The sequence below is a fragment of the Cheilinus undulatus genome, linkage group 11 (assembly GCF_018320785.1).
Source record: "Cheilinus undulatus linkage group 11, ASM1832078v1, whole genome shotgun sequence".
NCBI lineage: Eukaryota > Metazoa > Chordata > Actinopteri > Labriformes > Labridae > Cheilinus > Cheilinus undulatus.
In genome coordinates, this window is record NC_054875.1 from 27,779,778 (window position 1) to 27,794,062 (window position 14,285).

The 14,285-nt window shown below is 40.1% G+C and overlaps 1 protein-coding gene across 1 annotated transcript in view; it reads right to left on the bottom strand.

The window, feature by feature from the left end:
* LOC121517063 (ERC protein 2-like) overlaps positions 1-14,285 on the bottom strand; it is a 238,706-nt gene that overhangs the window by 61,304 nt on the left and 163,117 nt on the right. The window contains exons 16-17 of the mRNA XM_041798572.1: positions 10,977-11,124; positions 3,314-3,478 (exon numbers count right to left, since the gene is read on the bottom strand). Coding sequence (XP_041654506.1) covers positions 3,314-3,478; positions 10,977-11,124 — 313 coding nt within the window. The remainder of the gene's footprint in view (positions 1-3,313; positions 3,479-10,976; positions 11,125-14,285) is intronic.

Here is a 14,285-nt window from a genome sequence, read left to right on the forward strand (position 1 = left end):
GGCAGTCTGGATATGATACTCAGAGAGAAGTAGCTCATATGAGAGATGAATGATGTATAAACTAATCTCACACACAAATCCCATCGATCAAAAACACTCATTTGGCAGTTTTCCCCCTCAGGCTTCTTATCTCGACGATATGAACTCCAACTTGGCAGGAATAATGGAGTTGAAGGAGAAGAGACAGAGAAGCAGAATTTCATGCTGCTGAGTGTGACCACAACTGACTGGCGGTGGATATGATAAATATGAAATAAGATCAACTTTAAAAGCATGAAGAGGAGAGCCCACAACATATAAACATGTGTAAACTAGCCCAAGCGTTACACTAGTCTGTCTGTCCTTGTATGTGCGTGCACACTAAAGGCCCTTTTATGGTTTACATCTGATGAGCATGCAGATATGGAGAGAGCATTCTGCCTGTAATCTGTGATTATTGTGTCCATATTTCTGTATTTTTCTGGAAGATTATGAGAAGCAGAATCAACTTTATTGGCCAAGGATGCATACGCAACAAGGCATTTGACTCTGGTTACTTTTGCTCTCATTAAACATTGAATATGATGAACAAAATAAATACATAAAAGTAGGAAAAAATGAGAATTAAGATTGCACTTTGTAAAAGCACATATGGTATTTTATACAGTATATATAAGTGAAATGATGATGTAATGTTGCAAGGGTGCCAGAATGCTGAGTATGCATGATCAAAATGATAAAAAATATGCAACAATATGGCAGAGTTGCATGAGGTAGATAAAAAATTTAACATAATTTACATTAATTAGCGGAAATGTGCATTCAGATAAGACATTTTACCACAGTCATTTTTTTCTAATATTTAAGTAGAGTAGTAAAGAGACAGTGCAGGATAGTTTGGAATTAAACTTTAGCATCAAACATGGCTAAGGTGCTTGTGAAATAAATGTTTCGGTAGTCATCAGAGTGAAAGCCTGGGAGAAGAAACCATTTCCGTGGGTGCAGACTTTTCAGTACTAGGCATGCATGGTATTAGATTTTTTGCCAATATGAAATATACTGAGATTTCCAAACTCAATCTAGCCAATAATGTTTCTGATATATACACATCTTTTTATTGTAAAGAACACAAAGTGTCTCCTGTTCAAAGAAAGGTTGAGTCAAGCAAAGCAGAGAGAGGAGCAAGGGAGTAAACAGTCTGGAAGTTGTTTTACATCTGGGGCTTTTTACACAATGTTCACAGTTGGCCCCCTTGAGTGTGTTGCCCTAACGTAGTCACCTTGATGGCACAGTTGCACATTTTGCTGATAACTAGGGGTGGGAAAAGATGAAATCTTGTGAGATCGAAATGCCACAAGATTTCTCGTCAAGGGGAAAACTGTCTCATGGGATCAATATTGCACAGACACCAGGAGCAGCAGCTGTCATGACTGAAAAAAGCCACAAAACTAGAAATTACAAAGATCACAAAGATGCCCCTAACACTTTAAAACCATTGGTGTGCCTTCTAGTGGAGAAACAGAGCTGATTCGCAACAGGCCTTTGTATAATGCAGCGGTTAAACCTAGCAAAACAAAACTCTGCTTGAGTTTTGCACCGTTTGCTCAAAAAAACAAACTTAAAGCCCCTTATAAATGCTCCATGTTTGTTATATGACAGCAGCTAGTGCAGAAACACACACGGTCACTAATGCACACATTAACATTCACTTATATGTGTGCCGTGTCCAACACTGTCCAAGCTCATATGAAAAATGACTGCTAAATAAAATCATCTATTTTTGCAAATTACAGGATTTTACTGACTGAAAAATTTATTTGGAGTGAAATATGGATTTCCTTTAAGAGGATGTAGAATAACTTTATTTTATTGATGCAGCTTTTTAAAATTTCAGTCTGTTGTAAAATGTTTTAAGTACTTTCAAAATAATCTAAATGCTTCAATTACTATTTTAATGGTAGCAATAAGTGCATGGTGTAGTAAATTAAAGATGTGATAGACTATCAAAATGAATGGAGATTTGATTTCAAGAGCCAATAAAATGCACAGTTAGTTTCAGAGTAAGAGAAGACAAACTGCATGTAAGCACTGATAGCCTATACAGTACCAGAGGATTTGTTTAAACTTTTCTGAATGGACCTACATTGCTTTGCATTTGTGCCATCAGTTATATAAAAGACACATTTTCAATTTGTATATTTTGTTTCCAAAATAAAAATAAAGAAATAGTATAAAATCTCATCTTCTCTTGTGTGTCTCATTGTGTGTCACACCCCTACCAATAACTAAGGCTAATAGCTGTAAATATCAGCAGATATGTTCATATCTGCATCCCTATGCATCCCTATGCCATACCACTATTTCCTGTGGTATTGCATCCCTGTGCAACACCACAGGAAATAGTGGGGGTCTTCACCAATAGGGAGGCCAACAATTTAAAGTTGAACAGCAAAACACAACAGAGAGAATATTCGGGAACATGGTGTGACTTTTTGAGGCAAGATTGTGTAAGTTTGTCAGGAACTGTAAACATAAATATGGTGTTAGAAAACTACAACAGATCAGGCTGGTAGAGATCAGACAAGAACTGAAGTCAGCTGGACAGCAATGAAGAAGAAGAAGAAGATGTCCGTTGAAGATGCTCTTGTGGATGCTTTTCATCCTAATGTTAATGTCAGTTGTGATGTCCATGACATCATGTGATGTTTGGTATTGTCAGCCTGAGTGTCTGTAGGTGCAGCTCATTGATTGGAGTAATGTCACACACCTGTGCTTAGAGTGAGGAGGTTATTTAAGCTCCTGCAGTCACAGATTCATTCTCTCTCTGACCTGGCCTGCACACAGGTATACCACACTTGGGTTTAGTTATGTTAGATTAGGTTTAGGTTTAGTTAAGTTTGCATTTTACAACATTTACACATTAACTTCACTCATGCACATCCTACACTACTGACTCTACTGATTTACACACTTCATGCTGTAAGTATTTAATTTAGACCTATTTGAAGTAACTTTAAGTAAACTGGTTTAATTTGGTCTAATTTGGCTTTTCTGATTCTTTAGTCCAATTCAGTTTAATAGTAAACTGCCTAATTTGACTGTTTGATTTGGTCTAATTTGGTTTAGTTTTGCCTTATTTTGGTTTAATTTGGCTTTATTTGAAAATAAAGACTTCTTTAAAAACTTTGCCATGGTGTTGTCTCCCTCCTTTGTTGTGACCACCTGAGCCAGGTCATGACACAGTTGAGAGTATATGGGCAGTAAATTTTTAATTGTTTACAATGAAGGTACTGTATCTTATGTGTAAAGGACACAAACAAACCCTAATACTAACCTGGTCCAAAGGGGGCCGATGGTGGTTGGCATGAGGTGGCCCTCTTGGCAAGCTCCGGTGATGCATGTTTGCTGGGTGCATATGGTGAGAATGATGAGGGTGATGCTGGGGATGCATGTGGTCTTCTTCGTAGTTGTCTGCTATAAGCTTCATTCTGCTCTGAGTCTGCAAAAGAAGGAGATAAAAGAAAATTGAAAATGCATAAATAAAACACATATATCAGGACACACTGCTTATTTGTTTCTTTAAACACTATGGAGGTTGCAGAAGGAATTCTTGGATGAGGTGAAAGCATGTTGAAAGCTGTCAAAGATGATAAAAGCAGGGCTTCTAACAACCCTTGACAGGTCATAAATTGAGTGAGTTGGAGTGCCTGATGAAAATATTGTAAGTCTGTCAAATGTCAACCATTCTGCAGATTATCTTTTAATTGGATTAGACGAATCCTGGTAAGAACAGTTAGCGAGTGTTTTATGTAGCTCAAGGCCACAGGCGTTCTGGCCCGGGTGAAGCACCCTCATTTTGAATGTCATTGATTAAAATTACACTCAAATATGTATCTTTCTGTACGCCTGTAAACGGCTAAGTAAGACTGTATGTTCTTTGTTTTTGTGTGTGCATCTGTGAGTGTTTGTGGAAGTATCTGTCATCCTGCCAACATCATTCCCTTGGATAGAGATAACAGCCCGGGCTGACTAACGTTAACAATCAGCATAATTCACTGAGGCCAGCTGTCTCGGAGACAGACAGAGACAGAGTGGGTGCAGATACATTGACAGGCACAGCTTTATTCCCTTAACAGCAGAGAGAAGGAGGTGGGATTGTGTATGGGATGAAGGTGATTCTATGGAAAGATATGCACACATCTCTCATCCAGAATCCTGTAGCTTTTCCTTGTTCAAATGAGAGGCTGGAAAGAGAGAAAAAACCCTGAGTCAGCTGTGACGACAGGAGGGAGACAGTGTTCCAGTAGTCAGCAGCCTCAGGACACTGCTGCTGAGATAAGGAGCTGAAGCCTAATGACTGAGGAAACGAGCTAGTCAGGATCACAGGAGAGGATGTGGCTGGTATTAAAGAGGTTAGCAATTAGCTTAAATTGGAGAAGAGGTGCTTAGATAAGGTGAGAATGTTGACACCCTGCTGAGAAGGACAGAGATAAAGACAACGGGTGAGGGGACGGAGGAGGGCTCAGACAGACAGCAGACTGGTGGTTAGAGCAGTTAAAGGCTGGGTTGAGGCGTACGGCCCTCCTTGACCTCAGGTGTTGACACTAGCAGGTGTGACTGGGCGTGGCTAGCTGCAATACAACAGTTACAAAGCGGACACCTGTCATTGAAGGAGAGACAATTACTATCATATACCAAGCAGCTGATGAAACTACTGTACTGCTACACACTCTTTATCGATGATTCATAATGCTGTTTGATTCACACAGGGAAATATTTTTAAAACTAATTTATTGCCAAAGAAGCCAATGTGTGTTCAGTCTTTGCTGCTTATCTAATAAAAAAACATATCACTTGTTCCTCCGCATGTAATTGCACCCATATTTGGTAGGCCTAAAAGCAAGCCCTTGTAGAATTCATTGCATGTGTGTGTATGCATGTGAACATAGTTAATATTTAATGATGTGAGACACAAACATAAATGAATAATGTGATGAATTGCTTCTGCAAGAGCCAGACTGTGTGGTCAGGACTGTGCACATGTGGTCATGCAGTTTCTGCACACACACATATATCCTCTCCTTGCTGCCATATTCCTGTGTGCATGTGCAACGACGATGTGTGCCTATAAAATGTCTATGTGGTGGAATGTGTGTTTTAATTAGTGTTAATGAGAGGATTTACAGAGTAAACAGCGTGATGATGGCCTCCAGGCCTGCCTGGAGAGGAGACAGGTGGCACTACTGGGGGAGGAAAGGAATGAGCGGAGAGAAGAGGAGAAACAAGAGGAGACTGAGGGGTCTGTGCATGTGTATAAAAGTGCAGCTGCTGGTGTAAACATGGCAGTGAAGATCCCGCTGCTGTGCTCACAGCTGGATCTCAAACCTCAACACAAACTGTCTGCAAATCACAAGCCTGTCCTGATTACAGCCAAGCTGCATTAACACACACAGACACAGGAGGCTGACAAGAAAAAGCCTTAAACAAACATGCAGTCAGGGGAAGGGATGAAGAAGTTTCACAACACTTTCACATACTCCTTTAATCAAGTCTGTATGTGTTTGGATGTGTGTGGAATATCGGCATGTTATCTCTGAAAAACAGAGTGACCTCACTTCAATCTATGAGCTGCTCTATGTGGCACAATTCTGACACTGAGTCCATCTTCTAGATGTATGGAGAGGATCAATGCTTAAGGGTGTCAAAAAGAGGGAGAGAAAAAGAAAGAAAGAAAGGCACACCTCTGAGGAAATTCATCTTCTGTTTCTTTCAAAGTGCCTGTGATGTGTGATCATCAATCACCAGGATGGAACTGTTCAAAGAATTCCCACGTGGGGACACATTTGCTCCGACTCTCTTTTTACAAAGTCTAAACACTGCACACATCATTTGTATGTCTGCGGTTATATCTTTGTATATGTTTGTCTGTGTCAAAGAAGGCCAATACCGCAAAAGGAAGAACACTGTCTGAGAAGGGAAAAATTTGTTTTAGACAGCCAGCTTTACACACGCACACACATGCTAACTTCCAAAAGAGGGATGTGGGGAGGTCAGCCGGGGTGCTGGTATCTGTAAATCTATCTGCTGTCCACAGATCAACTTTCTCCTATGAGACTCTGATTCCCATAATTCTTTGGCATTTCCTGGTCACTTTCCTTCCGCCATTGGCTTTATAGGCAACCTACACTGCTATGACATGTGACATGTTGGACAACATAACCTTCAGAGAGCTTGCTTTCTTGAATGACGGAACCAAAGAATGCAGAAGTTTGTATTTATTAACAACTACAACCATCATTAGGTTCACACTGATGCTTAAGCACACATTAACGTGACACCGTGACCCTGAAACAACTTTCCAGCAAAAGTAAAGAACAGCGGCATACAAGACAGGCTGCTTTAATATCAAAGAGTTATAAACTCAAAAACTCACGTCAAAATGTGTAGTCTGGCTTTTTGAATCCATGTAATGTTCTGTTTGCAAAAACTGCTCAGTAATATACCACATTTTGAAAACATGGAAGTATCAGCAGGCTATTTCCAGATAGCATTTAATGAAGCATAAGGCATAGAAGCTATTTGAAGTCCCAGGCGACTTTGACCTGTTGCTTCCTTCAACAGTCTCAAAACAGGAGCAACCATTGCAAGCTGCTGCTGGAGGATCTTCTCTGTCCAGGTTACTAACATTAGCAGAGCTAACATGAGCTGTTCCACCTACAGGTGAAGAAACACATTCACAAGCTGAGATGTCCTTGCTGGCATAGGCTCCTTTAGCTAAAAAGCTAACAACTAAAGTGAAGAAAGAAGCTATTTTTGGTATAAATATCCAAGTTTTCAGCACTTTTTGTGTCCCCGTCCTTTGCTATTTTTTGTTTGGCTCTTCCACTTTGCAGTCGTCCTGATTTCTCTATTTTGACACTTTCTGAATGTTGCTGACCAACACCAAGTTGATTGGCATTAGATTTAGCCTGTCTCATGCTAGCTGACTAATAAGGAGGGGTTTATCGTTCACAATGGCACTGTGCGAATAGCTACAGTGGCACTAGAGGACAGGCTAAAGGAAAGCAACATTTTCCTTATTTTTTGAGAGGGGTCTGGCAGTAGACCATTCATTTCTAAAGGTCACTCTCACAGACCGATCCTCTGAGACACTGTATATTTCAGAAAGAAAGAGCCCAAATCTTTCCGGTTTTACTTTTTTTTTTTAAATTCAACTTTATTCATAAACGAAGTCTGGCATTTAAGTTCATGAAATAACCACACTGTAAACATTAAGGACTAAGAAACATTTCATAAATAAAACAGAGAAAAAGATCACAGTTCTTATTCATATACTGGGTCCAACGTTAAGGTTTTTGCCTACTTGCCCTTCAGGACAAGTGCTTCCCAAATCTACTTGCCCCATCTAAATTCCCACTTGCCCTGTCTTTTCTGGCTGTCAAGTGCATACATTTTGCTCACAACATACTTATAACTGAAACCCATTGCCTATCGACTGTAGAAAGCAATACACAACACTTCTTTCTTAAGAAAACTGTATTTATTAGCTATGTGTTAGCCCACTGAAAATTATATCTAACTTTGTACAGATTAGTGCAATGTGAAAGCTGAACCAGGTTGTTTTTTACAATACTAATAAGGTAATAATAGAAACTCAGAAATATTTTTTTCATAACTGAAGAAACCACCTATTCTCAGAGGAAAATTAGGTCAGCAAAACACTAACACTAGAGAGGTGGCAGGGTCTGCTACATATGCACCAAGTATAAAATGGTGCTTTTCTTCTGTTTTTATTTGGTTTATCCATCATGAAACTGAAGAAATTTTGCTGACACATGAAAATCAACCAGTTAAGATTTTTCTTGTTTGATTAACAATGTCTCCCCCAAAACTACATAGTGCCCCTTTAAAGTGCTATTTCACAGTTCCACCCTGTAACTGTAAAAGTTAGACCACTGGTACTCAACCTTATTCTACCAAAGAGCCACACTGTCTAAAAAATACTTTAGCAAGAGCCACAATACACACCGGGAATGTAAGGTAGATAATAGATCAGTTAATCTACCTGTTAATACCAGTCTTTGGCCCAAAACCAGCGTTATAAAAGTTCCACCTGGCCTAAAGATTTTTTAAGATATTAGAATGTGCTGAGTTTGAGCTCTGAGATGCTTTTCAAAGAAAATGATAAATGATGGTTGACTATTTGGGTATTTATATCTCACACTGGGGCCTTTACTGGAGTTCTGTGACTTTATCAACATAAAAGAGATGCTTTCTAATTTTTCCACTCTGGGTGTGAGACCCAGACGCTCCTCTGTCAAGCGCATCTGACGGTAATAAAATACAGATTTAAAATAATAAACGTTTAAATTTGGAAATTAAAGCCTGTCTTCTTTATGTGGGTAACAGATTTATTGATGTGACCTACTATGAATCGTTACTGATGACAGTGTTTACCTTCATAAAGGTTCTTAGTTAAAGTTTGTGCAGCTGTCTGCACGTCAGCTGACACGCTCAGCCAATGGAGGCAGCGACACACTGCATCTGGCTACTCGGGGGCTCCGTAGCAACAGAAACGAGAGAGGAAAATAATAAAATTAATGAATAGAAAAGCTCAGAGTCGTGCTTGCCCGATCAGGCAAGTCCTTACAAGTTTTGCTTGCCCGTTGGCTTTTTGAAGTTGCCCAGGGCATTTGGGCAACCGTTAATGTCGGACCCTGATATAGACCAGTTTTTGAAGTAGTTACACAAACAGTGGCTTGCTTTAGCTTTACTAGCTACGTAATTAACAATACCACATAAGCCAATTTAGCTACGTTAGCTTTAGCAATGTGATCTCCAGCAAACATAGCTAAAGCTAATATAGCTACATAGATAACATACTTATATAGTTTACATAGCTGCTTTGTGAGCTTGGCTTTAGTTATATAGCCATATTGCTCTATAGCTCCGTTAACTATAAGTAAGTTAGCTTTAGCAATGTGAGCTTCAGTAAACATAGCTAAAGCTAATGAAGCTATGTAGAGAACATTACCTATGTAGCTTACATAGCTGCTTTGTGAGCTTAGCTTTAGCTATGTAGCTATGTTCTTCCAAAGCTCTATTATCTATAGCCAAGTTAGCTTAGCAACATGAGCTTTAGCAAACACAGCTAATGCTAACTTAGCTACACAAATAGCTTGGATGCGTAGCTTATGTATTAGCTTGTGTAAGCTTAATATTAGCTCCGTTAGCTATTTAGCTAAGTAGCTTACAAAGCTAACAAAGCTATGTAAGCTACACTGGCTGACTTTTACCTTTTGGTATACTATCTCTTACCTCAAGCCTCTCCAGCCAATCAATCCTGGATTTTTTTGGTTTGTGTCCTGGGCTTTCTACAGATCTCAAGGCCCTGTGCAAGTATCGATTTACACTAATGGTTAACCCAGGCTTGCTGAGGCTGTGTTTTCATAACCCTACCAGATACAAATGCCAAGGCAGCAGAAGTATTTTTTCATGGATTTGTATGCAATGGTAGCGGGTAAATTACTCTATTAACACTCCTCAAATTGTAGGCCCCAACCACGTTTTAATATCTGTATTGATATTGACATCGGCTGAAATTAATATACAAATATAAGCATATTGGATATTTCTCAGCTTTGCTCCAGTCTGAAACTGTACAGTTGTGTCATGGGGATCTGTCAGTCAGTTACACTGGAAGTGAATAGAAGGGGACACTACACTGCTTGGTCTGTTAAATATGAGCTTATTGAGAGATATCACATGTAACTATTTGGTTCCACTTCTACTCTAGGTTCTACCAATCTCCAAAATGATCCACTGTAAGTTATTTAAGGAATAACGTTCTAATTTCATTGTAGGAGAAAGGAAGGGCTTAGCTCGACTAGCTCATGTCTACCAGCACTCTTGGAGTGTATGTATTTCTTTGAAAAAAAAAAAAAAAACAGGTTTGCATATACTTGAAAGACGAGGAACTACGAGAAAAATGTTGCCCACTCCTCTCTCTCCTCTTTTCCTCATTTTTCCTCTCCTAGCTGCGGGCGATGAGGCCACATCGTTGCAATTAGAACTCATCACATCGTCAGGTGGACTGTAACTGCTGTTGACCCGACGGGAAAAAATGACGCATCCACTGGCGATAAACAGATAATAGGCTTTCCTTGAAATTCCTTGAATAGAATTGCACCCCCCTCTAGGAACTGCTTACCGTTTACGAGACACGAACAAACATAGGTCCGCACTAAAAAGCTCACCCAGCCACTGCATCTGTTGACTTTTAAATGCACCACATTTCCCAGAAGCCCATGTGACTCAGGAGACTGTATATGTGGACTCCCTGCTGCTCCCTCATTACTGCTAGCATTCACGTTCGCTCAGTCACTGATGTGGTCTGACCAGACCTTAATGGCCTGCATACCTTCATCAGCCTAAGGTTATGTCGAAAGCTGGGGCAGGATGGGGAATAGCTGTGTGCACATAGGTTTGTGTGTTCTGGGATTTGTCTGTTTGACCAGAAGTAGTAGAACAAAAAAGTCCGCCAGTGACTCACTAAAGATGCCCACCTACGTCTATGACTTCAGTGCATCCGAGAACTCTGATTGCAACATTATTGTTAGGAAAATGGCTTTGTTCTTTAGTTTGTGTGCCTGACGTTTAATCACGGCTCTCGTTTGACTGCAGTGGGTGTGATATGAGATGCGAACTTCTACTCCATAACTGTCAGACTATTAACCTCAGCTACTTCTAAGTCCAAAAAGTCTGCCAATGAGACTGCTAAAGTGCAGACAGGGGTTCACTGTCAACATCAGGTTTGAATTTAAACTCCTGGTTTGACTCACAAAGACTAAACCTGTCCCTAACTTTGACCACAAGGCCAGGCTCCATTTGATGCATGCATAGGCAGGTCAACCTCTCAGACCAGGGGGGCGCTATAAATTCAAGTGTCGTTTATATGCACATATAAAAGGCTTTGTGGTTGTGTGTGCTGGGTGTACCTGCTGCTTGAGTTGGTGCATTAGCCTGTCTTTCTCCCTTTTCAGCGCAATCACTTCCTCCTGGGCTTTCTTGCGTTTGGAGGATGATAACTCCAGCAGGGCGATGTTAGCATCCTTCTCACTGATGGCTGCCAGCAAAGCCTGCTGCCTAAGGGGAGAGGAGTGGGAAACGTGGAAGCAGGGGTGGAAAAAAAAAAGGAAGGAATACTGTTAAATATAAAAAAAGCAAAATTGTGAAGGAAATTTACAGTCAGGAAGTAAACAGGTGAACAGCTGAAAAACACGGCACCCACACACAGCTGTGAGCTCTTGTATGTATACACATTTCACAGCACTCAGTCATTCAGGGGCTCCTCAGAGTCAGACAGAGATTCCACAGAAGAGCAACAGACATCTTTGAAGTGGTCTCTAAGTAGTGCATTAGTGGTACCTCAGTGTGACTCATAGAAGTGTAATAATGTAATGGAGCCAAATAGAGTGAGCTGAGGAGGATATGACATCTTTGCTCTGTCACTCATTGTTACCACAGTGTGTTTGTGTGCCTGTGAGTGTGTGTTTGGAGGGGGTGGCAACAAATGACTGTCTACAGGTGCAGAAGTAACATAAAGTCAAACGTCATCGTACACGAAACCAGACGTGCAAATTTACAACCACAGGCCTGAAGAGAATGACTTGTGTAACCCTTTGAGAGACGTCTGAGTTTTCACAGCAGATCAGTGAGCACTATCCTCGTCATTGAGCAGGATGTCGTAAATTCTGTGCCGTTACTAACACACACTTTAGCCGCCCACTCTTGTAAACACACTTGGAAAACAAACATTTTTGTCATCGATGGCCAGGTATGCACACCCACTCAACTTAGACCACTGACCCTGAGAAACACTTAAAAACTTTTCATACATGCATGCAATCTGACTTCAAAATGATAGCAATCACAGTCAGTCACACTCACACAGGAAACAAGCATTTAATTCATTAATCAGGCCAAAGACTTGTAGAGCTACTCAATTATAGCTAAAATTATGGACACAATTATTTTGTTTAATATTAAAATCACCATTATTATGCACAATTACTTTCTGTTATTACAGCATCTGCTTCTGTAGTTGATTTTTAAATAGCTAAATAAATTCATGCTGTTGCTTTGAAAGGGAGCAATGGCCATGTTACAAATTGTGCAACTTCTTTTGCATTGTTCCCTACTCCTCATAACCAAAGTGTTTCTGTATTAGGGTCATTTTAACTTTTTTTGTTAGCTGAAATGTGCTTTTCTGCCATCATTTCTGTCAGGATCACTTTGTCAAGAAACACACAGGATTGCTGTTAGAAGTATTTTCCACTTTATCACTAGTTATTGGTTTGCACTTATTGGAGTTATTTATATTTGGCAATGTGGCTGTTCAGGGAGCCACATGCCCTTCCATGAGCCTCAGCATCAATTAGGAACAGCACATGTTCCTGCTCTTCCTGTGCCTACAAGCAAAGCCTGAGGCAGGGAGAGATCAGCAGTAAACCCAGAGCAGACCTCAGTGACAACAGAATGGTATTGATTAAGTCAAATGCAGAATAAAGGAGGAGCTGGGGTGGAGGAGGGTTGCTTGCAGAGGGAGCAGCAGGCTAGAGCAGATTAAAAAAGGGAAGCTTTATTGCGATTAGGCAGTCACGTACATAGAAGTAAATCAGCTGGCCGTCAGCAGATGAGGGCTTGTATTAGATCAGCTGATCAAGATTATACGAGGCTTGACTCGGTGGCCTGCCTGAACTAACCCAAGCCAAAATTGCAAAATTGTAACTGAAATCGAAACCTGACTAATTGCCCAGCACTATAGAAAAGCCTATGATTCTGCTGTATTACTCAATCACCTCTCTCATTTCTCTTCATCATTTATGGAGATCTGCTGTCAGTCACCTTTACTATGGCACATATAAACAAACAGGAAGGAAGAAGGCAGTTTAATTGGTGAAATAAAATAAGCAACACTGAGGAAAACTACAGTGGCTATGGTGAGAGTGACAACCAATAAAGGTGTACATTACAGCACGTATTTTTTTAGGCTTAAACCTAAACAATGCACATGAAGTTGTAATATGCAAGCAATGCTTTAGTGTTTTGTTGAAGCACTGCAAGGTAACACCACATATCTCTATAAACCATCACAAATGTCCAGTATGAGTGACCAAGAAAGGAAAGGGAGACCACATTGCAAAATTCCAGTAACCAGGCAAACCTCAATAACACAAGCATCCATCCATCTAGCTATGTATCTATCTCTGCAGCAGGTAACATAACACAACCGTGTTCCTAACAGTTTAAAAGCTACAGTCAGCTGAGTGTAAATGAAGCAGAGGTGCTAGGTTTTGTTCTTATTATTATGTACTGTAGTTGGAAACAACACATTCATTTCTTTTACAGCATTTAAGTTGTTTACTTTAAAAGCTCTAATTCAGAAGGGAAAAGAGACACTGTAGACTTCAAGTTAGTCAGGCACTTTCTTAAAGCTTTTGTCTGTTGGCTTTAGACAGCATGTAGTTTTATTTGAGTGTAAAAAATATTAAATACTGTCTGAGAGAATCAACATCTCAATTCTCAGGAGGAAAAATCAGATGATCCACGCGTCTCTATTTCAAAGCTCAAGTGAAGACCTTTTTGTGATGATTTTGGAGTCACCTGAAGAGTAACTCTCATCTCTGCAGATTTTGTCCTGTAAATGTGCACAAAGGCTGGTGAATCAGTTTGACACCTACTTGGTGCATTAAAACCATCCATTAATCCATTTCCATACTGCTTATCCCGTTCAGGGTCATTGGGAGCTGGAGTCTATCCCATCTGTCATTGGGTGAGAAGCCAGGTATACCCTGGACTGGTCGCCAATCTCAGCACTCTCACTCTTACACTTATGGCCAATTTAGAATCACCATTTATCCAAACAAGCGTGTCTTTGATGGTGGAAGCAGAAGAGCCCACGCATGCATGGGGGAGAACATGCAAACGCCCAACTTTACAAATAATTTAATAAAATGATAAGAAATCATTTTGTCACTATTAGTCTTGTTTGTTATTGTACGTTTTTTCTGTTTCATGGCAGGTCAAAAACTTCCCACAGCAGCTTTAACTAAAATAATCTGAGGGTTTTTTCTCCTCAAAAATCATCTAAAAGTATATTCAGAGGAATCTCAAGCTGTCCTCTGACCAGTGTACAGACCTTTAAATATATATTTTAAGTTGGACAAACATAATGCAGCTGAGCTTCAAACTAAATTGCATTTAAAACTGGGGCATTAAACCAGAGTGGTGAGGTATTCTGTGAG